Source organism: Populus euphratica, unplaced genomic scaffold (assembly GCF_000495115.2).
Source record: "Populus euphratica unplaced genomic scaffold, PopEup_1.0 scaffold165.1, whole genome shotgun sequence".
Classification (NCBI taxonomy): Eukaryota; Viridiplantae; Streptophyta; class Magnoliopsida; order Malpighiales; family Salicaceae; genus Populus; species Populus euphratica.
Window position 1 is genome coordinate 424733 of NW_011500050.1, and position 24480 is coordinate 449212.

At 34.4% G+C, this 24480-nt stretch overlaps 3 protein-coding genes across 3 annotated transcripts; all 3 read left to right on the top strand.

Annotated features, from left to right (window-relative positions):
• Positions 1-2661: 2661 nt before the first annotated feature.
• On the top strand, positions 2662-6576 carry LOC105107663 (F-box protein At5g49610-like). The gene is made up of 3 exons (XM_011001674.1): positions 2662-2782; positions 4373-4520; positions 5082-6576. The coding sequence occupies exons 2-3, from the start codon at positions 4377-4379 to the stop codon at positions 6204-6206; spliced, it is 1269 nt and encodes a 422-aa protein (XP_010999976.1). The 5' UTR covers positions 2662-2782; positions 4373-4376; the 3' UTR covers positions 6207-6576.
• Positions 6577-7145: 569 nt separating this feature from the next.
• LOC105107664 (proline-rich receptor-like protein kinase PERK4) lies at positions 7146-11887 on the top strand. The gene is made up of 9 exons (XM_011001675.1): positions 7146-7501; positions 7828-8397; positions 9000-9536; positions 9845-9931; positions 10020-10090; positions 10228-10304; positions 10568-10712; positions 10857-11018; positions 11111-11887. Exons 2-9 carry the CDS (start codon positions 7956-7958, stop codon positions 11366-11368), a joined length of 1779 nt encoding a protein of 592 aa, XP_010999977.1. The 5' UTR covers positions 7146-7501; positions 7828-7955; the 3' UTR covers positions 11369-11887.
• A 5347-nt stretch (positions 11888-17234) lies between these two features.
• Positions 17235-22247, top strand: LOC105107665 (U1 small nuclear ribonucleoprotein 70 kDa-like). The gene is made up of 10 exons (XM_011001676.1): positions 17235-17554; positions 18001-18115; positions 18223-18302; positions 18517-18592; positions 18687-18751; positions 18832-18894; positions 20251-20332; positions 20408-20570; positions 20970-21041; positions 21306-22247. The coding sequence occupies exons 1-10, from the start codon at positions 17456-17458 to the stop codon at positions 21934-21936; spliced, it is 1446 nt and encodes a 481-aa protein (XP_010999978.1). The 5' UTR covers positions 17235-17455; the 3' UTR covers positions 21937-22247.
• The last annotated feature ends 2233 nt before the right edge of the window (positions 22248-24480 follow it).

Sequence of the window (24480 nt, forward strand, 5' to 3'; positions counted from 1 at the left end):
CTTAACAATTTCAGTTAAAGATTTGGCCAAAGTGTTGAAAGTTTTAATAAACATCTTATAAAAATAGTCAAATCATGAAAACTTTTTATCTTTGTAATTGACTTAGGTGTAGACCATTTTTGGATAGCTCTTACCTTTTACTTACCATTTCAATATCTTTTGTACTAATAAAATAACCATGAAAAATAATTTTCTCCACGCAAAAGTTACTCTTTTTTTTCCTTCAAATTAGCATATAAATATTCTTGTCTTTAAATATTCAATTCATTCCTCAAATGTTCAAAATGCTTATCTAAATTTTTACTAGAAATTAGAATATCATAAAGAATAAACTATAACAAACATACCTATACAATTTTTCAAAATATGGTTTATTAATTTTATAAAAGTACTAAGTGTATTAATAAGTTTAAAAAACACAACTAACCACTTATACAAACTATATTTAGTTTTAAAAAAAAATTTTTATTTATCTTTCTTTTTTATTCTAATTTAATAACATCCACTTTTCAAATCAATTTTAGAAAACACACTTGATATATGCAGTTTATCTAACATGTCATTAAATCTAGGGATAGAATGTCTACACTTTACCATAATATTATTCATCATATAATAATCAATATACATTCTCCAAATCACATCCTTTTTTAATATCAACAATATTGGATTTGAAAATGAACTCGTGTTTTCTTTTATGTACCATTTTACTATTAATTCATTCTCTTCCCTTTATAGTTCTTTTATCACCTCAAGATTACTTTTATAGGTTGACTGTTAGAGATTGCTACTCCAAGTACAAGATCAATTTGATATTTGATTTCCCTAATAAATTAGAAAAAAAATATCATTATAATACTGCAACAAAGAAACACAAACATTAGGAATACAAGAATTAAGTTTATTATTGTTAAAATATATTTTTTTAATACATATTAATCTTCTTCCTTTTCATATAAAAACTAACTTATTTCTTTATATCCCCTATTTTCTTCTTTTCTTACCCTTTTTTTCTTCTTCTTTTTTTTTCCTCCATCTTGGTCAAATTTGTTCTTTCAATGCTTATATTATTTTCACTATTCCTCGTATCCTCACACTATTGTTTTAAACTTTTAGCCTCACTTTCCTTTTCCAGCTTCAATTGATATTCATAAGTTTGTCTAGATGATAATGATACAAGTATAAAAGTCTTTTTATTATTTTCAAGAAAATATTTATTCTTAAACCCATCATGCTAAACATAAGTACTTTTTGTAAAGCCTTTAATTACATAATTTTTTGTACATATCTTTACTCTTATTTCATCCAGAATTAATAATGTTCATTTAGGGCATTTACCTGTAATCATAATAAAATATCTTATAATTTTTATTTTTTTTGGTTAAAAATCACATGGTTCAGTATGGGTTTTACATTGACAGTCAATATTATTCGCGGGTAGATATATACTTTTATTTACTCGGAGTTCCATTATATTTTTCTCTAAAAAATTTTGCCCAATATTTCATGAATTTTCTTTTAATAATACACTATTCAATTGAAATTTATTCATTTTATTATGATGTCTGCTATAGTATTTTATCAATTTTAAACCGAGAGTTAATAGGTATGGTCATCACTTATTAAAGTTATAGCTTTATTGAAACTTATTACGACTTAAATACTTCGAATTAACTCATTAAATGCATATTAATTTTTTTTTTTATCATTGATGTTATAATTAGTTCAATTAGAACTTCTAATTGATTAATTGATTATTTGGTATAATTTATATGGCATCATATTGCTCTTTTTTTTTTTTTTTTGTTGGCAAATACATAAACTGCTGCTTTGGTATGATTTATATGGCATCATATTGCTCTTTTTTATTTATTTTTTGTTGGCAAATACATAAACTGCTGCTCAAGTTTCAAAAGTGGCTTTTCTAATGATTGGCCATTGGTGGACAAACCCCATCTCCTCTATGGGAAGGTCTTAAAGAAATTCTTCCAATTGGCTGTTGGCACTTGCATTTAGATCCCTTTAAACTTGTTTTATTTGCTTTATCTTTCCGTTTATTGTTCATATCGTGGCTTTCGACCACAGGGTGGGAGAATGAAGTGCCTCCACCACCGTTTGTTTTTGGTGAAGTAGATAATTGCTCTGGTTTTGTTCTCTTTATACGGGCAAACAATCACTTAAGCTTAGGAGAGCCACTTTTCTTTTTTCTCCTTTTATTTTAAAATTTTTTATTTTAATATTTGAATATCAAAACAATTTTAAAATATAATTAAAAAAAAACATCTCAAAAACATTTCTTCACCGTAAAAATACACATTTTTAGACATGTAAATAATGGTTTCAATTCTCGATCTGTCTTTCTTGTAATAAAGTCCATACAAGCCCACTAGCTTCGGAGGTAAGTTTAAAATAAAGTAAGTAACAACTTCGTAGCCAAGTTTCAGATAAAGAAACCAAGGAGGAGACTCTCAAATTTAGAGAGAGAGAGACCATTTATAATATATTCATTCATTTTCTCAATTACTTTGATAATTGATATGCATGTGATACGAGTATTTGTATCATTTGATTTCTCATTTCCTCACGTACAATACCAGCAGACCACACCGCACCACCTTTGTTCCTCACGTACAATACCAGCAGACAACACCGCACCACCTTTGTTCTCTTCACATTCTTTGCAACTCCCAGTTTTACTTTTGACAAACTCTCTCTTCCCACCCTCCCTCTCAAATAAAAATCAGTCCAGTAATCAAATTCGCAATTTTTAAGGTTTCGAAAGGTAAAATCTCCCTCTCCCTCTCTTGTTTTTGTACAATCACTTTAACGTGATTCGTTTTTTTCTTCCAAGGTTAACTGTTTTCTGGTTTGGTGATTACATCTCTTTTAATGATTTTTGCTGAAATTGTTCTCGCCTTTTTGCGTGGTTTTCGTAGGGTTCTTAAGGCAATCGTGTTGTTTTATTTTAATTTATGCACTGTTTTACACTAAATATCGATTTTTATTAAGTTTAATATCCTCTGTTTTTCATTCTCTCCACTGACTGTGCTCTTTATTGGTGTTTAACTTGAAAATACGATCTTGGTTTTCATTTTTCTTACGTGTGTGTTTGGGTTTTGAAAAAAAATCAATTTTTGTTTTATTTTATGAGATTCCGTCTGTGCATGGGTTCTCTCTGTTTCTTTCTTTGTTTTCGATGCTCTGTTTCTCTTTCTTTCATTTTCAATTACGCTTTAAAGACTCTTTTTCTTCAATCTTTTTTCTTACAATGTCAAGTTTTCTTCTTCTTCTTCTTCTTCTTCTTCTTGTTTGTGTTGTGTTGTTTTATGTGAAAGTGTGATATGTATAAATTTTTATGTTTTGGACGAAGTCGATACCGTTCGTGTGCGCTTCAAATGCTTTCTAAGTTCTGTTCTTTAGCGCTTTACTTGCTCTGTTTCTTTCCTTTTTACAATTTTTAGTTTGGGTTTCTTTTACAGTTTTAAGGATTTGTTGGTGGGTTTTGTTTCTTGTTTTTTTTTTCTTTTTATACGTTATTATCTGTTTGGATTCAGGGAAATGCATGAAAAGCAGATGAATGGGAAAGAAATCATAAAAATAGAAATACGTCTGATTCGGTTACGCTATAAGTGAACAGTTAAAAGAATCTTGCGACTCAAGAAAGCAATTGTCATACTGAAATTCGTGTGGGTTTTCATGGTGTGAATCTGAAACGTTTAATAATGTCTCGATGATCAAGAAAGCAAAGCATAGATGTGCTAGGTTTTCATTCATGTAAAGTTGCTTTCCACTTTTTTGACTTATTTTCGTACGTCAAGTATTCGGGATTGAAGGTAATTAATTGGAGTTATGTCGGTTGCCTATCTGTTACCTTTCCAATCTATATTAAGAAAAAATAATCCCTAAGGCCTAAACTGCAATGCTCTTATTCTCTTTTAATTATTTTTCATTTTTAATGGGTCACGTGCGGAAATTAGCATATGATGGTAACAGAAAAGAATATTGGATTAGATCTGTTGTGTTGTGTTATTGATGGACAATATCATTCTTCTTTCAGTTATTATACAAACATTTTGATGGTTTTTTATTATTATATTTGTCATATGTTGTTATGTCTTTTGATACTGTTATAATGAGAGAGAAGTTTGGGAATATTTAGGCAACTTTTGGGATACCCACGCAAGTTATTGATAATGCTCTACTCAAAGTCTGGCTGTCCTGAGAAAAAAAACATGAAAACACAACAGCTGCCCTCAGACACTCTTGGGATTGAAGAATGAACAGCTCTTCTATTTTTAGTATCATTTATATTTATGAATGTATGTGTTATTTTGTTCCACTCGAATTGATTATTTGCTTCATTTGATCGAAGATACATGGCTGAGTTGGTGGACAAGCAAATGGAAGAAACAGAAGATGACCCCATCATGCCAGATGAAGTGGATTCATCTGAGGGAAGCTTCCAACAGAACATCAGCATCTCATCTCTCATGTTAATGGATGGGGGTTCACATGAAATGGTATGCTCCATTGAGCTTATTATCAGATATGATGTCAGTGTCTTAATGACAATAATGTGATTTTGTGTTTTTTTTTTTTGGCTTCTGTTTTCTTTAGGAAGTTAACAATGAGGCCTTTAAATTAGTTTTGAGAAATAGTTGGAAACAGTGTAACTCCCAGTATGCTGGTTCAGTATCTATTTGAAATTAGTGCATTGTCCTTGCCTTGACCCTCGATTTGGAGGATGGTGGTGTTATTCTTTTGTTTTCTGTCAGCAGTAATTGGATACGTGATCTGTTTATCTATTTTTTCAATAAATCTCCGAAATGAGAGACGATGTAGTGGAGAAAAGGAGCAATCTTTCATGTGATCTGAGACCTTGCTCCAGTTTCAGTAACTAATTTATAAAAGCCTTGTAGTCCCTCCTGGTCCTGTCATGTGTCCCTTCATTTATGTTTAATTGTTATGAAAAGACTTTCTTTTGTGTATTGTTTGTCGTTGTGATGGTTTTATGGAGACTCTTAATTATCTTTTCCTTCGTTTGCAAATTCTTTAATAGCCGCTCTTTTCTTCGTTTACAGAATCCAAGTTGTTCATACAAGTCCAGTTCTTACAGGAGTTTGGAAAACTGTGTTAAATTTCCTGACCACATAAAGCAGAAGGAGGACATGGAAATTCAAGATGTTGTTAGGCAGTATGCTCTCTGTTTCCTTCCAGCCAAGTCCTTGAGCAGGTTCAAGACTGTTTCTAAAGAGTGGCTTAGTTGGATAAACTGTCCCTTTTTTGTCCACACGCAGACAAACCGCTTCAGGCATATTTCTGGTCTTTTCTGTCAGTTTCCTGGCGAGAGTCCCTCCTTCATATCACTCAATCCAGTTGCTTATGGCGTTCCTAACCCCACTCTCTGTTTCTTGCCTGAACCTGTTGACGTAAGAACCTCTTGCAATGGTTTACTTGGCTGCCAAAGCCGCCTCGGAGACAATGCCTACTACATCTGCAACCCTGTGACTGAGGGATGGAGGATGGTTCCAAAGCCAATTTTATATCATGGACCTGAAACAGCCATAGCACTTGCCTTTGAACCTGATATACTCAACTTTGAAGCGCAATACGAGCTTATTTGTGCGGTCACTTTACCTGACCAGGCAGCTCTTCAGTTTGAAATATACTCTTCAAGGACAAACTCTTGGAGAGTCTCCAATGATGTATGCTTGGAGCTGGATGCTCTGCCTCTAAATGGTGATGGTTTCTACACCAGAGGATTTGTCTATTGGGAAACCGAATCAGGTACAGTTCTGGTTTTCGATTTAAAGGAAGAAGTGTATGGGATTGTCAGTCTCCCACCAAGTAGAAAACCAACTGGTGCTTTGACAGATATGCGGGGGGAGTTATGCTACCTCTTGCCTCACAAAGAAGATGATGCATGGTCAATTGAGGTCTACGGGAATATGGACATGAGCCTGCGGTGTATAATTCCTCTTCACTCTGAGTTTTTGGGACACCTTGTAGATGGAGAATGCCGGGCTTTGGCATTTGTGAATGATGACACACTGATCATTACTCTTGGGAAGAAAGTGATTGCTTATCATGTAAGAGCACATAGGATGGAACGGTTAAGTGATGCCAGGACTGATGGTTTTGTGAAGTATATTCCGTACGTGAACAGCTTTGCACCTGTGGGCCATTTCATGCATGACGCAGCATAGTATCCGTGAGATTTGATCCACAGTTAATCCACAAAGTCTCTCTCAACCTGAATTTATTGATTCAAGGATGGATGTCTCAGGATTATTGACTATATATATATATATATATATATATATATTTTGTTCTTGTGAAGCATCAGACATGACTTCTGCTCAAATTCAGAATTTGGTGGAAGTTAAACATTGAATTTCCTTTTGAAGTTTGAATTCCAGTTCTTCATAGGGTACTTTGACTCGACGCTGGTGCTTTTAAAGCATTATGATTGAATGATGTAAATTTTCGTTTCTCTGATGTTCTATCACTGTTGTGACGGGCTAATAAACTAGCTATGATAGAGGTTCATAAACGCCACCATCTTCCATTTGCAATCCATGTTCCGCTGTTACCGATGGTTTTTTCGAAGATATTGGATGATGCACTTGTAGAAAATATTCTTTTGTTCTTTATTTGATGAACAAAGCTGAAGAAGAACGCCGCCATCTATATATATTTGGTTGAAGGTAAAGAAAGAAATTTTCCTGACGAAGGGTTTGCAATTATTCTGAAGTCCTTGCCAGCTTAAAAGATTGGTGGTGGCTGTCTTTACATTTATCTTTTATAATAATTTATTGCATTTATAGCATTTTGTAATTACAAAACGTTTGATATAGTTTGCATCGCAATGGACGAGGTATACTGTATCTGGCATCAATTGTAATTATTTCAATGCTTAACTTTCTATATATAGATCAAATTAAGGATGACAAGGCATGGAGCAAATGCTATATTAGGGGAAAATCATAGCTGGAATGATCTCATTAGTCATAATTACGATTTCCAAGGGCTACCCTGAAAAGTAGCTGCAGCTGGCTAGAGGAAATAATGTTCTGCTTGATTTTGCCAGATTGAGTTTTTACCATATGCATGCCTCGTTATTCTTGGACTTCATTTTTATAATTAACCATGCCTCTTGTGGATCAACCGAAAGCTGTACTAAAATGTTTTGTCTCTGAGGCTGTGCTTCTTACAAGTGTGAACAAAACCATCAATGGTGGACAGCTTTATATTTGAACCTTAATATTTGCTATTATGTCCTAGGAAAGTTATTGGTTCAACGAGGGGAAAGCAGGAATACAGCAAAGAAATGGTTAAAAAAGTAACCAGCTTCTAGGGTTGGAGACACAAGAAGGGGGGGAGAGAGAGAGAGGTCCTCCTTTGTAGGAGGTTACAGGTATCTCTTTCTAGAATTGGAATTCTACCAAGCAACCCCTTTTCTTCTCTTACCTTTGAGATCCTACCTATCTTCTTCAATCAGGTATTTTTCTCCGTTTATAATTTTATTCTCCGTCCAGTACTTGATTTATAATAATAATAAAAAAAAAAACGTAAGATGATATTCCAGGGGGATCAACAGAAGAGAAATGTAAGAAATTACATGTGATATCTCCATAAGATCTCGTAGGAAAGGAGAGCTAGTGAAGACATGAAGGTGGTTGAAGGAGAATAACCATGATCATGCTTTGTTAGGGCAGCCTTATACTAAACATTACTACTATTGTTTTGTTATATTTCTTGTATGCATGTTAGAATATGTGTTGTGATTCACTTGATTTCTCCTGATTCTGTCATTAATATTTTCAGGGATCGTAAAAAATCTTGAGAAGAGCACTTAGGGGATACGTAGAGTTTCCGGCGTGTTTTTTAAAGAGTGTTTCGGCACCAGATATCCTTTTGGCCGGAAGATCTTATTCATGAGATAAAAAAGAGACATGTCTTCAACCCCTGATGCTCCCTCACCAGGTTCTGGCTCCCCTCCTCCTCCACCAGCTTCATCACCCCCACCTAAGAATTCACCACCCCCACCCCCACCCCCACCTCAGTCGGATTCTCCACCACCAGATGCATCATCTCCTCCACCACCTCCACCACCTACTAGTGATTCTCCTCCTCCACCCCCTCCCAAACACAGCAATGCGCCACCTCCTCCACCCAATTCTAGATCATTGTCACCACCACCACCACCACCACCACCTCCTCCTCCTCCTCCGAATTCATCAAATAGTGGAGGTTCTTCGGATCAGATGAAAATTGTTGTTGGGGTGGCGGTTGGTGCTGGGATATTCCTTATTGCCATGATCTTCATATGTGCATATTGTTCGCGCAGGAAGAAGAGAAAAAATATGCATTATTATGGAGAAAATCCTCAAGGAGGTACAGATGCTAAATCATTAAACCTCATGTCTCTTAGTAAATCATTTCTATCACGATTGATTGCATTATAACACTACCAACCATCATGGTTGGATTGCATAGTCTCAACTGCAAATGGACGAAAAACCATGTTTTCTGCAGATAGTATGCTTTACGTACTTTCTTAATTTTCAAATAGAAAAAGTTCCAAGACCTGACTTCCCTGTTGTATCTTGGAAAGAAGATTTAAAATGGTTCATCCGATTTCAGAAAGGTTCGAGCTATTTGTTTCCTTTTACTAACTGTTATGGGAGAAGGGGTTCGTATTTTAACTTGGAGAGTCTAATTTAAGATTCAGAAACTGGTTACGCATAAGAAGCTTCTTAGTTTGTTGCTTCAATTCATTTTGAACCTGCTATGGATCATGTATCACCGTTCCAATCTAACGATAAAAATGAGGCCAAAGACTCCTTTATATATACGTGGAACAGTTTTGAAGAGCCGCCGAGTAAAAATCTTGTTGAATACCTAAAGAGATTATTCCTGAATCTTGTTTCTGTATTTTTGCTCCAATTAGAAATCAATCCGATCGTTCGTTGATCATATACTATGTTCATGCACAGGAAGTGAACAATTTTCGTATAACAGCCCACAGCAATCAAACTGGCACAATGGTCTCCCAACAGAACATGGTATGAAGCTATCCCAATCACCAGGTCCATTGGGGTCTGGCTGGTCCGCACCACCTCCACCTCCACCGATGATGAATAGTAGTGATATGAGCTCCAATTACTCTGGTCCTTACCGCCCCCCCTTGCCGCCTCCATCACCAAATATTGCTCTTGGGTTCAACAAAAGTACCTTCACATATGATGAGTTAGCAGCAGCTACAAACGGGTTTGATCAAGCTAATCTATTGGGTCAAGGAGGGTTCGGTTATGTGCACAAAGGTGTGTTGCCTAATGGAAAGGATATTGCAGTAAAGAGCTTAAAGTTAGGTAGTGGACAGGGAGAGCGAGAATTCCAGGCTGAAGTTGAGATCATTAGTCGTGTCCATCATCGACATCTTGTGTCACTTGTTGGTTATTGTATTGCTGGAGGGCAAAGAATGTTGGTCTATGAGTTTGTTCCCAACAAGACCTTGGAACATCACCTTCATGGTAAGTTTCTGGTTCCGCTTCTGCTTTTATGGTACCTCTCAATTGTTAAGTTTCTTGTTGAATGATGAAAGAAATTGATGGTGCCTTAACTGTAGCCTTTCTAAGATTAAAGATAAGCTTGTCCAATCTCAAGGCATCAATAGATCTAGATTTGACAAAAGAATGCATAGGCTATATATGTTGGACGATACGTCAAGCCTTCAAGCTTCAAGGCATCCTGATTGCATCAGCACAACCTCACACAACGAAATTTTGCAAAAAAAAATAAAAATGAATTAACAAGATAATGTCAAACTTTCGTTTTGCAGGAAAGGGTCTTCCAGTCATGGATTGGCCAACTAGGCTCCGTATTGCATTAGGCTCTGCCAAAGGTCTTGCTTACCTTCATGAAGACTGTAAGAAATTCTACACTCCCTTTCTCTCCCATGCACATATATAGGCGCCCACACATTTTTCTGTTACTTAGTTGAAAAATATGTGCAGGCCATCCTCGGATTATCCACCGTGATATTAAAGCGGCTAACATCCTCATTGACAACAACTTTGAAGCCATGGTACATTCTCCTGATAGAACTAGATTTATTCTTTATTCTACATGTACACACATATACGATAGCCCTATAGCAGTAGCTCCATCAAAACAATGCTGTTGTTGACTAAACTAGTTGATCATGCTGTTTTGCTTATTCAGGTTGCTGATTTCGGACTGGCTAAGCTGTCTTCTGACAATTATACTCATGTATCTACCCGTGTCATGGGTACTTTCGGGTAAGCTATGATAAGGCATTCTTTTGTGAGTTGAGGGTGGACTAGACTCATTTTCGAAGCTATTTGGCAAAGTCTTAAGCATTTATTTTCCTTTTGGGAAATGATAAAGCTGTTACTGTTAATATGATGATATGAGAGAAAGTTTCGGCAAATAAACTTCCCGTGGACTATTAAACTAGTTTTCGAAACATTCTTATCTGTCAAAGAGAAGAAATATTTAAAATGAATTCACCCCCCTAATAACTTCTCCAATACGAATGCAGGTATTTGGCTCCTGAGTATGCCTCAAGCGGCAAGCTGACTGATAAATCTGATGTTTTCTCATACGGAGTCATGCTCTTGGAACTCATAACAGGGAAGAAACCTGTTGATCCTTCAAGTGCAATGGAAGATAGCTTGGTGGACTGGGTTTGTGCTCTCTCTATTGCTATCTAAGTTTGACTAAAATGCTCTTCAGAATAAACCTTTCGAGTTTCAATAAAGTTTTTGAAATACCTGCCATCTTGTGTTATGTGTCAATAGATATAATATTTGTGTTTGTGTGATGGACAGGCTCGACCACTTATGATTACTTCATTGGACACAGGCAATTACAACGAGTTGGTCGATCCAATGTTGGAGAATCACTACAATCATCAAGAGATGCAAAGAATGATAGCTTGTGCTGCAGCCAGCATTCGTCATTCTGCAAGAAAGCGCCCAAAAATGAGTCAGGTATCATCAAATAACTTCATTGCCACTTGGTAATTTCTTAGTAATTATTACGAGTACACTACTAGACTTATAGTGATTGTTCTGCAAAATAGGTAGCACGTGCATTAGAAGGAGATGTGTTACTGGATGACTTAAATGAGGGTACAAAGCCTGGCCAGAGCTCAATCTTCTCCGGGTCGAACGGAAGCTCAGACTATGATACAAGTTCATATAATGCAGATATGAAAAGGTTCAGGCAGGTGGCACTAAATAGTCAAGAGTTTGGAAGCAATGAGCTTGGAACATCAAGCAACGAATCCCCAGTAACAGGCCCTTCAGGGATCCACAGAAATAGCGAGTCTAATTACTGACCATAAAAATGGACAAGGTTTGAATGCCTAAATGCCAAATTATGAGCCAGTTTGGTGGTCAAGAACAAACAACGACCGCAGACATACTAATATACATGGTCATTGTTTTTCTTTCAAGTGATTCTGTTGATTTGGAACTTGTTTCTTTGTGTTTGTTTGAAGGATAAACTTCAGAGAGGAGAGACGAAATATTTAAGGGGTCCTAATGATTTTTTGCCATGTTTGTGAAAAAACATAGATGGCAGTCACCAAGATACCCTAAATCTTGGTCTAATTGAATTTGTTTCTCTCATCATATGTGGGATTGCAAGTGTGAATATACCTGGGATTTCATATACTGAGCAGACACTAGCTTCTATAGTATGTGTGAGTTTTCTCTGTTATGACGTGTATCTTGTTCTACTATAAAAACTACTATGTTGTTAAATTCTTTCTTCTGCTTCACCTCTTCCTGGTTTGTACAGTTCTTAAAATGTTACGCAGTGGACCTTCGTTTGTATCTTCTGTTTTCACTTTATATGTTGTCCAAATATCATCTTCCCAATCTGTTAGTGAGATTGGCGTTTCAAAAAAAAAAAAAACTGTTCGTGGGATTGAAGATCAGACCTATGTCACAATTTGATTCAAGCAACTTCTATAACGAACATGAATTCTTTCAGAAAGTTGTAAGATTGAGTTGGGAACTTCTTTGCCTTTTCTTTTGTGAAAAGCTTTATTAAATGTTTTATAATTTTGAGGTTAAAATTGGATGATGCAGAAGAAAGTTAGGGTTTCACAAATCAAGGTGTTAAAACAGAATAATAAGTTCTAGCAGCTCCAGGTTTCTGACATGAATCTCCCAAATTGAATGGCCTACAAAGAACCTGGTGTTTTTATTTTTTAAGCATGCAAAAACAAAATAAAAACGAATATTCACCATGCCAAAGCATAGGATTTTTACCATGGGCTCGCCGGGTTTTTTTTTTCAGCAAAAAAAAAATTAAGACATTAGAAAGTAAAAAAATGAGTGTTAATTGCCAAAATATTTTTAAAATACTTAAATGATAATATATTAAATGATATAAATTTTTTTTAAAAAAATATTAAAACGATAATATATTGGATCGATTCTAAACAATAATGATTAACTTATCAAACTCAAGATTTAGGACTTGATATCATAATAAAATCAAGAAACCCACATTAAAACAAATTAAAAAGCTTAATTATAATAAATAAAATATTAAATGTCAAAATAAAAAATAAAATAAAAAAACAAACCATAATTAAAAAAGTGACCCAAATAAAGTTAAATTGATAATTAGCATAATATCATGAGAATAAAAAACAGATCATAGTTAAAAAAGTGATCCAAGTGAAGTTAAATTGATGACTAGCATAATGTCATGAGCCGGTCTAAATTGTTTTGAATATAAAAAAAACAAAGTTAAGGCGATACTAAAATTTATAAAGAAGTAAAAGAAATTTAGTTAACTAGGTTTAATAGCTTCGGTTAATTAATAACATAAAAAATGCAACCCCAATTTAGTTTTCTAAAATTGTAACCCTATTAAATCTCAGACCTGAACTCAATTAAGAAACCAAATTACTAACTCAAAAAGTTAAACCCAAAAACAAATGATGTCAGCTCGTGTTAATTTATTAAGTTCCTGACTCACATCATTTGATCAAAAGCATCAAATTTGGAAATCCTTGAAACTTAATTTTCAACTAATCAAATATTGAATAATAAAATTGAGAAAAAAAAATCAATCATATAAAAAAATAATTTTTTTAAGCAATTATAAGCCAAAAAAAAACTGAAACTTACTCGGTTCAACACACCAAACCCACTAATTATGTTATGAGATTGGATAATTAGATAGAAAGAAAAATAAAAAAAATCACAAAAATCATTTAAAAAAATATTGTTGGCTTACAAAACTTATGACACAAGCTATTTGACTGGAAGCATCAATTATAAAAAAACCATGAAACCTAACTCTCAACAAATCAAATATTAAAGTATTAAATTTTAAAAAATAAATAAAAATTATTCACACAAAATGATTTAAGAGAAAAAAGAGTAATTAAAAGAAAAAAAAACAAGTGAGCTCACACAAGTTAACCCGCAAAACTCATAAGTTAAGTCATGAGATTGAGATAACCTTATATAAAATAAAACAAAGAAAACCATAAAAGCTTATTTTGTAAAAAATACTCAATGCCGAGTAATAAGTAAACAAAAAAAAAACAATGTCCACTCTTGTTATTGCTTATAAAACTCATGACTCAGACCATTTAATCAGAATCACTAAACTTTGAAAAACCATGAAGCTTAATTTTTAATAAATCCAATGTCAAATGATGAAATTAAAAAAAAAATATATATAAAATAATAAAAAATAGCAATTAAAAGAATGATTATCATAAAAAAAAAAACAAATGAGAGAATGGATAATTTTGGAATGATGGGTTAAATTAAAAAGAAAAATTAAATTAACAAAATAATTACAAGAAAAAATAACAAAAACAATGAGGGTTAAATTAAAAAAATAACAAATTAATCTCCTTTTTTTAATTAAATGTTGAAATTAAAAACAATTCAACGCTCACAAAAAGGGCAAGAAAAGGATTAAGAAATAAAAAAAATTGGACCAAAATTAAATAATAATAATAAATCTAGATTAAAAAAATTAAATTGATAAAAAATAAAAAATCTACAAAAGGACCAAGGACAAAAATCACAAATTAAAAGAATAAGGACTAACATTCAAATATGTGCAACTAAAAGGATTACTCTAAAATTTTAAATGGCTAGGGTGAATTTCATGAAAGGAGAGAGAAAAAAAAAGAAAAAACATTGTCAATAATAACTTGTCAAACAACAAAACATATGAGTCATCTTATAAGGAAGGGGATATCGTGAGGAATCCAATGACATGGTGGAGATAGTCTTTAACCGTTAAAGTCAGTTACATATATTACTCAAAGTTAATGGAGTAGTTGATGCGAAACATGAACTTTTATTTTTATTTTATTTATCGAACTACCATATATATATATATAAAACTTAAGAATATCCCAACCTTTAAAAAATACAAAAAACAAAAAACAAAATGAACCACTGTTAAAGTCAGTTACACATATTACTCAAAGTTAATGGAATAGTTGATGCGTGCAATACATGTGTCATGAACTTTTATTTTTATTTTATTTATCAAACTACCATATATATATATATATAAAACTTAAGAATATCCCAACCTTTAAAAAATACAAAAAACAAAAAACAAAATGAACCACTTTAAGTGTGTAAAATAAAACAACTTTGAAAGCATGAAATTTCCCTCTAATACAAAAAACAAAATAAAAAATAATTGTTACAAGCAAACAAAAAGTAACTAGAATAACACCGTGAATTACAATACTGATTATTTATTTATTTATTTTAAATTTCATTTTTTTTTATATTTATTTGGTTCTTCACGAGACATCATGGTTCGTTTTAGCTGGTTTTACATGGGAATCTCATAACTTTTTAGGAAAAAAGTCAGGCACTTGGGTTCTCCTTGGTTTAGAAATAACAAATTCTATTTAATTAATTTAAAATAATTAAAGTTTTAGGGATGAAATTGAATCTTTCCAATTTAGGGACCAATTTTAATGAAAAAAAAACAAAAAAGAAAATTTATTGTACATGGGAAAGGCCACTAAACTTTGATGATGCAAGTAGTTAGGGGTGAGCAAAAAAACTGAACAATAATTAAATTGAGAAAACAAAACAAAACAACCAAAAAAATCACATAAAAAAACTGAATTAACCAACTAAAAAATCACAAAACAATTTTGGTTCGGTTTAGTTTCGGTTTTTAAAGTTTAAAACTGATTAAACCAAACCAAATCAAATTGGTTTAACCAAGTCAGCACTTAAAAAAAATTTGGTATAATTAGAATGTTTTCTTAACCCTAAATCAAAATTAGCTTTCCTCTGAAAACAAAACTAGCCACCTCCCTCCATTGCTATGTGCATCTCTCCTCTCACTTTGCTCCTTGCATCTTTACTTTTTTATTTTTCTTCACACTCTTGCTATTTGTTAAACTTTGCTCCATGCTTCTTCTATCAAAGGCACGCCACTCTTTTCACTTTTGTAATTTTCTAAAACTGATTAAACCAAACCAAACCAAATTGGTTTAACCAAGTCAACACTTAAAATTTTTTTGGTATAATTAGAATGTTTTCCTAACCCTAAATCAAAATTAGCTTTCCTCTGAAAACAAAACTAGCCACCTCCCTCCATTGCTATGTGCATCTCTCCTCTCACTTTGCTCCTTGCATCTTTATTTTTTTATTTTTCTTCACACTCTTGCTATTTGTTAAACTTTGCTCCATGCTTCTTCTATCAAAGGCACGCCACTCTTTTCACTTTTGTAATTTTATTATTCCTTATGTAAAAGACATACACCTTTTTATTTTTTCTTTTAATTTTTTATCCTTTTTTTCTATTTCTCACATAATCATATAATTATTGTATAATTTTTCATGCATATATACCGAAATAAGATTATTATTTGAATAGTAAAAGGCTTTTCTGTACTCTTTTTGATGTTGTTATTATGAGAACAACAATTCAAAATTAAGTTTGGCACTCGATGGATGATAAGCAGAAAAGAATCTATGTAAACTATCTTTTGATCTTTCCTTCGTCTTTTGTTTTTCTAGTCAAATGACAACCTCTGTTCTTTTATTTTATTTTGTCATGCATGCCTAACCATTTTAAGAAAAAACCATGTTGAAAAAGCTAAGATTTTTTAGAAAATAAGTATAGATTTGTGAAATTAAAAACAAGACGAATGTAGAATTCCTGAAAAAATATGATTAATGAAAAAACTCATAATTAAGACTCAATTGAAATAATTTTGATTTAAATTGGTTTGGAAGAGAAAAAACCAAACTAAACCGAATCGAATATGATCGATTCGAACTAGTTTTTGGTTTGGTTCAAAAACTTGAAAAATATTTCAGTTTGATTAATTATTTTGGCCCAACATTAAACCAAACCGGAAATGCTCACCTTTACGTATAGAGACTTACAATGACTAATTCCACTCTTTCTTGGTATGTTTTGTAATATGTTATCACAGTCTATAGCCACATGCAATATTTATGGGTTGAGGAGCTTTGATTGGGCTTCGAAGAACCATTCTACTTTACTTTCTTTTTCTTTTTCTTTTCTTTTTTATTGCTTTGATTTTTGTGCTTGCCTTTAATAGATTAGCTTGAATTATATCAAGTATTTTTTTATTTTTTAAAATAGATTTTTTTACAGTTCCATCCTTTAATAATAAATTTGTTAGAAATTTAACTTCATAATTTTTTTATAGTTTTGTTTCTTTGGAGTTGGCTCATTCTCATAACATGTTTTGCAGGTTTGAAGAAATAGTTTTGATTGACTCAGATTTTGTTTTTCAATTGAATGTTTTTATTTTTATTTTTTAATATTGAGTTAGTTAAAAATTAATTTTTATAAAAAAATTTCTACGAGGTTATCTCATTTTCATTACTTGTGACATAGATTTAGACAATTTTTCTAAGTTGAATTTAGCTTTATTTTCAAAAAAAATTTTAAATTGATATTTTTCCAATCTTATTCTCTAAGAATAATTGCTTGAAAATTAAGTGTTTTTTTATTTTATTTTATAAAAAGTTTTGATAATTTTATAATTAAAATTTTAAATTTTATAGTTTAACCAAGATTAGTATATATCTATCTAGTATATTATATTTGTAATGTTTAAATAAAAATATTGTTCATTTAAAAAAAATATTAACCAATATTAATCAATTTATATATATATATATATATGATTCGCGCCAGCAATCTAGTTTCGCTCTATTTACGAAGTACCGCACGCCTTTCCTTTCCTTCTCACTGGCGCTTCCTTCCGAGAACTTCTAATCGGACCTAAAAAAGCCGATCCAAAAAATAAGAAATCCCTATCGATGTACGTTATTATTAATTTATTTTCACTATCTTGTTAAAATCTCGATTTCTCTATAAAATCACAAAAACCCAAGCTAGCTAGTACAGCTTCGATCCCTCCACCATGGGAGACAACAACGATGCCTTCATGCGCAACCAAAACGCCGCTGTACGCGGCACCACGAAAGGACAGAACCGCGCCAACGTTCTCCAGCTCAAACTGGTTCGATTCCATACAAGCTATTGCTTTGTTTTTAAGAAAAAAATCGATTCTAATGTGAGATTTTAGGTTTTGTTTTTTTAATTAATCGAAAACGATTACTAGTTTTGGCATTTGTGCAATATTTCTGTGGATTTGTCCATATTTCTAGCTTCATGCTTTTTAGGGTTTTAGAATCGTTAATGTGTCAGTTTTCGTTATTGATTAAGCTCTTATAAACAATAAGGATTGATTATTTTGTGGCATTTTTTAAATATTTATTCGAGGAGTTTAAGTTGGTGTAATTTTGATTGCCGAAGAGAGGAAGAAAATAGAAACTTGTTTTCTCTTATTTGAGAAGGATAGGTTTTTGGATTTGTGATGGAATTTTGCCAAAGAGTGTCGGAAGCAATTGAGGTTTGAGATTTTTGTTATTAGTGGGAGTGTACTGAATGTTTTGACTTTTGCAGATTGGCCAAAGTCATCCGACGGGATTAACAACAAATCTCTTGAAGCTTTTTGAGCCTCGACTTCCTCTGGAGTTTAAACCCCCGCTGGAGAAGAGAAAATGCCCTCCTTATTCAGGTATCTAATTTATTGTATATTATTATTGAGAGTGATTTCTCTTGTTGGATGCTTATTTATTGGCATTTGGAGTCTTGTTTCGGATCTCTGTTTGTTTTTTTTTCCAGGTATGGCTCAGTTTGTGAGTAACTTTGCAGAGCCTGGTGATCTGGAGTATGCTCCGCCTATCAAAGAGGCTGAAACTCGTGTAGAGTTTTCTACTTACTACATTTTTTCTATTATTTTTTTGTGGTTTTTAATTTCGATCCTCTAGTTTCTGATATTCTTACCATGTTCATTTATTTATGGTTTATGCAAGGTCCATCATTGTTTCTCATGTCCTCTGTCTTGTATCTTTCCTCTCTCTAAGCAGTTTTGTTTTATATTTTATAACTTTGAGGGTGCATTTTCATGGGCTCCAGTCACAAAGAAAGGCTAGAATTCACATGGCACGACTAGAGAAGGGTGCAGAGAAAGCTGCAGAGGAGCTCCAAAAATGTTAGTTTAACTTCCTTTCTAGTAGTAATTACTTGATATATGGACTTGAACAATGCAGGTTTTAACATATTCTTGATCTTTGTTGTCTATGCAGATGATCCTAATAATGATCCAAAAGTACCAGGAGATCCCTACAAGACACTATTCGTTGCTAGGCTTGTAAGTGTTTTACTCATTCTTTGTAAATTTTATTGTTTATGATTTACTCTTTGTTCTGGTGTCTTCTTTTTTTGTTGCAGAATTATGAGACCACCGAGAGTAAAATTAAAAGGGAGCTTGAGTCTTATGGACCAATAAAACAGGTGGGTTTTTTTGAGCATACCCATGAGGGTTTGGTAAGAGGTTATGCAGCAACTTTCTCCTTAACATGTCATGCAAAAAATCTATTTATTCTTTTCAAAATATCCCTTTTAAAAGTTTATGAACTGTGTTTTTATTTATTTCAGTTTTTTCAAATGAACAAAAAAATGGTTGGGAATAAAAATTGTCCCATGTGCACCTTTCTGTACCTGATTTGTTTGTTGAACTATAAATCAGTGTTAACTTGTTTGTTACTTGGTAAATTATTTTTTGAAACCATTTTCAACCTAGCTTCAACATAGTGATAGATCATAGTTTCATTTGTTTGGTAACTGCAACTAGGATATGGCACTTCTGTTGTTCCACATGTATTATAATAAAGAAAGCTAGAATACCATCCAATTCGTGGAGTGTACAAATTGGAAATAATAGCACAGTTATCACTGTCTATTTGCAACTAATGACATGGATTTGTTCTGCTGATTCCTAGACTACTGTACTTTCAATGTAGTTCGGTTTAGAAATCATCATGGTAACCCTTATTATTCCATGTTTTAGGTATTGTTTAGTATCAAAGTTTTTCATCTAAGAGAGCTCTGGTAAGATTGTTCCAGTTTCTAGGCATTATTTTAGTATTAAAGTTCTTCATATGAGGAGATCCCTGGTAAGGGAGCTTTTGACATCACCCCACAAATGGAAAATTTTCACTCCCTATTTTTTAGTGTCCAAGTCCAAAGATCTAGCTTCTTTCTGCCAGCAAATCTGGATTTAAGTTGAGCAGAGCAGTGATGCACTGTGCCTTCTGGCCTTTATTTTCAAGCAACAAAAGGAGACTGCATCTGTTCTTTTTCCTGCACTGGGTAAAGCATGTTGGGAGTATTAGCATCTCTTTCTTTCTATTTGAATCTGTCGTAACGCATTTCATTGCTGCTAATTTTTTTAATTTTTGTTTTATAATTTTTTTGGCTTTAGAGGCTATCAAAACATATCAGGAGTTGAGAAGATGTCCTGATATTTCATATTTTATCCATTACTATTTTTTATTTAAACAATTTATTCCCTGGTAAGGGGATGTTAGTTTGTTCAAGAATTGGTAAAATTGCCTTGATTTATCAGTTTTTCTGCAATTCTAGCACTGGTGGTGATGCATCTCGCGATTCGAAGCCCTGTGAGTAAAGGTGAGCACGGCTAATGAGGCATAACACCTGCCTGCCGTGCCATTTAGGATTTACTACTTTTAACTTTCTGTAGAGCTATCACTAAGTTATTGAGAACAAATGGTAAAATATTGTTTAAGTTGTTTGAAGATCTGACTATGTTGCTGCATTTTATTTATTCTTCTTCTTTGAGATTTGCAGATTTGCATGGTAGCTGATAAAGTGTCAAATAAACCTAGGGGCTATGCTTTCATTGAATACATGCATACACGAGACATGAAAGGTTTGGTTTGTTGTTTCGCACCTTTTATTGAATATACATTCCATGCTGTGTTTCTAACTGCTTCTTGTCCAACAGCTGCATATAAGCAAGCTGATGGGCGGAAGCTTGATGGCAGAAGGGTACTAGTGGATGTTGAACGGGGTAGGACTGTACCAAATTGGCGACCTCGCAGACTAGGTGGTGGACTTGGAACTACCAGAGTTGGGGGTGAAGAAGTTAATCAGAGGCATCCTGGGAGGTAATTTCCCTGATTTCAGCTTGTCCCACAGACATCTTGGCTTCATATGTTTATACATCTATCACCAAATATTGAAATTAAATGTCTTTCCTGTTTGTACTTACATGACTAATGGTGGCAATTGTTTACAATAGGAATTTCAAAGCAAGGAATTACTCAAGTTCCATTTGAACTAGGGCTATATAGTTATATTTGTTTATCATGTTCTTTGGGGTGATGCACCTTTTACATGCTTTGCTTATTTGGTTTAATATGACTGTTTTTTAGCTTGTACTGTTCACCATGTGGATTTTTATATTATTTCAAATAATGTTAAGCTTCAAAATCTGAATGCTTCTAGTCATCTTGGAGTTGATTGTTAACACGGACAATCTAACATGCTTTGCTTTCCTTTCTCAGAGAGGTTCAGCAATCAGGAGGATTGTCTTGGTCTGAGGAGCCAAGGACACGAGAAGATCGGCACACTGAACGGTATGATTACCCTTAATTTTTTCTTACCTTCTAATTTAGTTATCACATAATGTTTTATGAAAGCGGATTTGCAAAATAGTACAACTCTTGGTTTGGTATAACATGTTCTTGTGATGGTTGGATGAGGAAGCTCACATACTGTGTTTTTACCTGAAAATCACAATGACAGTATATGGAAGGACATGTGGACCAACACAAGGGCCTTGTGGGTATGTTTTCTTTTTGCAAGTTATATGTTTGATTTAATTGCATGGTGCATCTCAGGGAGAGGGAGGTGTCCCGTGACAGGGGAAGGGACAGGGACAAAGAAAGAGAAAGGGAGAAGTCACATGAGCGCTCCCATGACAGGCCAAGGGATCGTGACCACAGAGAAGGTAGGCATAACAGAGATCGTGAAAGAGAGAGAGACCGAGGCCGTGACCGTGATAGAACACGTGATCGAGGTCGGGACCGGGGTCGTGACTATGAGCGTGATCGAGAGAGAGACCATGGTTGTGATCGTGCTCGGGACAGGGAGAGGGACTATGAAGTTGGTGACCATTACCGCGGGCGTTCTCATGATCAGGATGAATTGAAACATGAGAGGGATCGACATGGTGAAAGGGACAATGATCATGCTGAGACAGAGGATGATATGGGCTGGTATGAACAACCTGAGCAGGGTCAAAAGCTACCAGATGTAGAAGATGACCAGCCTTATGATCACTACGAGCATCGCAGAAGCAGGGGACGGTATGATCACATGGATGTTCAAGGTGATCATGGCCACAGTGATCTATATCATGGCACGAATCGTGATGGTGATCATATGGAGGAGGATGATTACCACTATGATCATGGAACATCTGAGTCACGTGAAAATCGAAGGTTAGAGAGGTCACCTTCCCAGGATTAGGGACAGCTGAGAATGTGGTCTTGCTCAAGGTCTGTTGTGCATTACTGGGGAGGTGCCATCGAGGTCTCTAGAAACCTTCACATCTTTCACACACTGAAGCAGCTTGTTCGCTCCGTTATTTGGTTTAAGTTGTATGAATGTGCTTGTTCAAAAGTTCTGAATAGTTTCTAGCCTCTGCTTCATAGTATCACTGATGGATTATAATTTTTATGTGCTAGTTTCAGGACAGAATTAACTTTTTTGTTTGTGTAGTTTTGTGCCTATATCTGAAACGAATCAAGAATACTGCTGGTTTTTTCCATTTTATTTTTTTGAATGTGTTTCAAATATGCATATTGGTCACAACATCAATCTTCAATCTTCTCCACTGTATTTCATCCTCTTCTTTAGCCGAGCGTGCTTCATCTCTTAATCATCTTCAGGGTGGCCTTTTGAAGTTCTAAAATTTAAGGTGTGAAAATAATTCGAAGTGCCAGATTTCTGGATAAATTTCATCTTTGAATATCAGTAGGAGCGACTCTTCAATGTGTTTTTAACTTGCAAGTTGGCGTCAGATCCAGTTATGATAACATTTCGTATTGCGAGTCTCAAGAAGAAGCAATATAGACGGCGTGCTAGATGCATTTTCTTCGATGCATTAACGGTCTGTAGTTCACCCTCTTTTAGGTTGTGACAGTAACGAGCAAATTAGTTGGATTTGAAGCCAAAAAAGGGACTTCTCCCTCGTTGCTTTTAGTTTACACGAGCTTAGCAGTCAGGTGATGAATGCTCAGCAAAATGAGATTGCCTCCTGTCTAGGAGGACAGCACATCAGCCTGAGATGAATAGCGACCAAACATGCCTTCTCAGGTCGCTAGAAATAGTCATGCGTTTAGTCCCATAGCTCTCTCCTAGGCAAAGCAAGAACATGGGATTCGGACTAGAAGCTCGAGGTTTACCCTTTCTAACCAAATAGAAGGAAAAAAAAACACCAGCAGATGAGCTTCCGTGAGGATAAGCCTGTGCTGCACCTTGTTCTTCAGTCGAGCTTTCTCATGTTAACCAAAAAAACAAATGAACATTTGGACAAACAGTGCACGGAACGGATGATAATTATTAATTGGTTTGGTCAAACATTTTTTAGATTTCATTTCATTTCATAATTGCAATCTGCAGGCTGACATCTTCTCCATTTCTCCTAAAACAAAAGGCAGTACCCTCAACCTCTTTCACAAAAAGAAAATCAAACACCAGTAGAGACCCAAACCCACCGGCTCCTCTCACAGTGGAATCTAAATTCTCGACTTCCAAAACATCGGGTGTCAAAATCTGTTGAATGATCATCTGAGCAATTCTATCCCCTTGAATATCAGCAGCATCGGAATGATTAAACAGCGCCAACCTAACAGGTTCTCTATAGTCAGCATCAATAACCCCAGCACCAACATCTATCCTGTGCTTCAAAACCAATCCAGCATCACTTACAGAAACCTTTCCCCCCTTAGAACGACAGGTTTACCTGCCGCGTGACCATCACAGACTACGATCTACTCTAGGGGTGGTGTTATAATAGCTTCCCTCTCCCGAACTGCGACAGGAAGGTTGAAAAGGAAGGGAAACAATCAAAGTGCCCAAACCATGAATATGTTGATGCAACACCTATCCCATGGTTTAAAAAAAAAGAAGAAGCTCCATTCTATTTTCAGTCTACCATCTGTGCACATTAGTGCTTTACTTAATTCTAATCAGAAATGCTTTCATCTACCATCGCAATTTTCAAGCAGATTATTATTTTCTTTGGTTCAAAGTCGAATGCTTGGTTAAAAAATGAAAATGATGCCGCCTCTTTTCTTCTAATGGGACGAACTATAGAAACCTTCTTCGGCTACTCTGCCCACAACCTGATTGCGACAAGAAAAAATAATTTAATGACCATTCGAAGCCTCCCCCACCCCTGCTTGAAAAACTCAACTATTGTCGGATTTTTCAGCTCCGCTTTGGGAGTTGATCATCAACCAACCGCTGCGATGTTGTGGTGACCAATGTCTTTAATGATGACATGGCAGCTAATAACCCATGTCTGATTCAACAACACACACCTGAGAACTCCTTCCCACTCACTGATAATAATCAGGATTCAGGCAGCCAAACTTTTGGAGTGCAAGTCAGATAAGTTCTGAGACAAACGAAGATTTCACAATTGTCTTGGCACAGAACATCCCGTCGACAGCTCAGTGTTTTAATCCAAAAATAAAGCTGAGCTTCCAGACTGAAACACTTGATCCAGTCTCTACTAGGTAGATGATACAAGTATAGTTTATCAATGTGTTCAACAGGCACGTTTGTGATAAAATAAAAACAACTCTTGCGCTTACCAGTTCATTTTAACTTTCCGCAACTCATCCAACTTTGCAACCAAATAACACCATTTTTCTCCAGTGTTGCAGACTCTCAAACATCACTTGAAGATATCTGTCCAACTGTTGGGAATTCCGACCAATGATGTACTGATATTTGCTCATAGGAGGCCAAGCACACTGACACAATATTTAACGTGGTTCGGCA

Bases quoted from the DNA above. Each gene is read 5' to 3' on its own strand.
- LOC105107664 (XM_011001675.1), top strand. From the start codon at position 7,956: ATGTCTTCAACCCCTGATGCTCCCTCACCAGGTTCTGGCTCCCCTCCT. The intron at 8,398-8,999 runs GTACAGATGCTA...GTTCATGCACAG, and splicing joins TGGAGAAAATCCTCAAGGAG to GAAGTGAACAATTTTCGTAT. The intron at 10,713-10,856 runs GTTTGTGCTCTC...TGTGATGGACAG, and splicing joins AAGATAGCTTGGTGGACTGG to GCTCGACCACTTATGATTAC.
- LOC105107665 (XM_011001676.1), top strand. From the start codon at position 17,456: ATGGGAGACAACAACGATGCCTTCATGCGCAACCAAAACGCCGCTGTA. The intron at 18,303-18,516 runs GTAGAGTTTTCT...CATGGGCTCCAG, and splicing joins TCAAAGAGGCTGAAACTCGT to TCACAAAGAAAGGCTAGAAT. The intron at 18,895-20,250 runs GTGGGTTTTTTT...TGAGATTTGCAG, and splicing joins CTTATGGACCAATAAAACAG to ATTTGCATGGTAGCTGATAA.
- LOC105107663 (XM_011001674.1), top strand. From the start codon at position 4,377: ATGGCTGAGTTGGTGGACAAGCAAATGGAAGAAACAGAAGATGACCCC. The intron at 4,521-5,081 runs GTATGCTCCATT...CTTCGTTTACAG, and splicing joins ATGGGGGTTCACATGAAATG to AATCCAAGTTGTTCATACAA.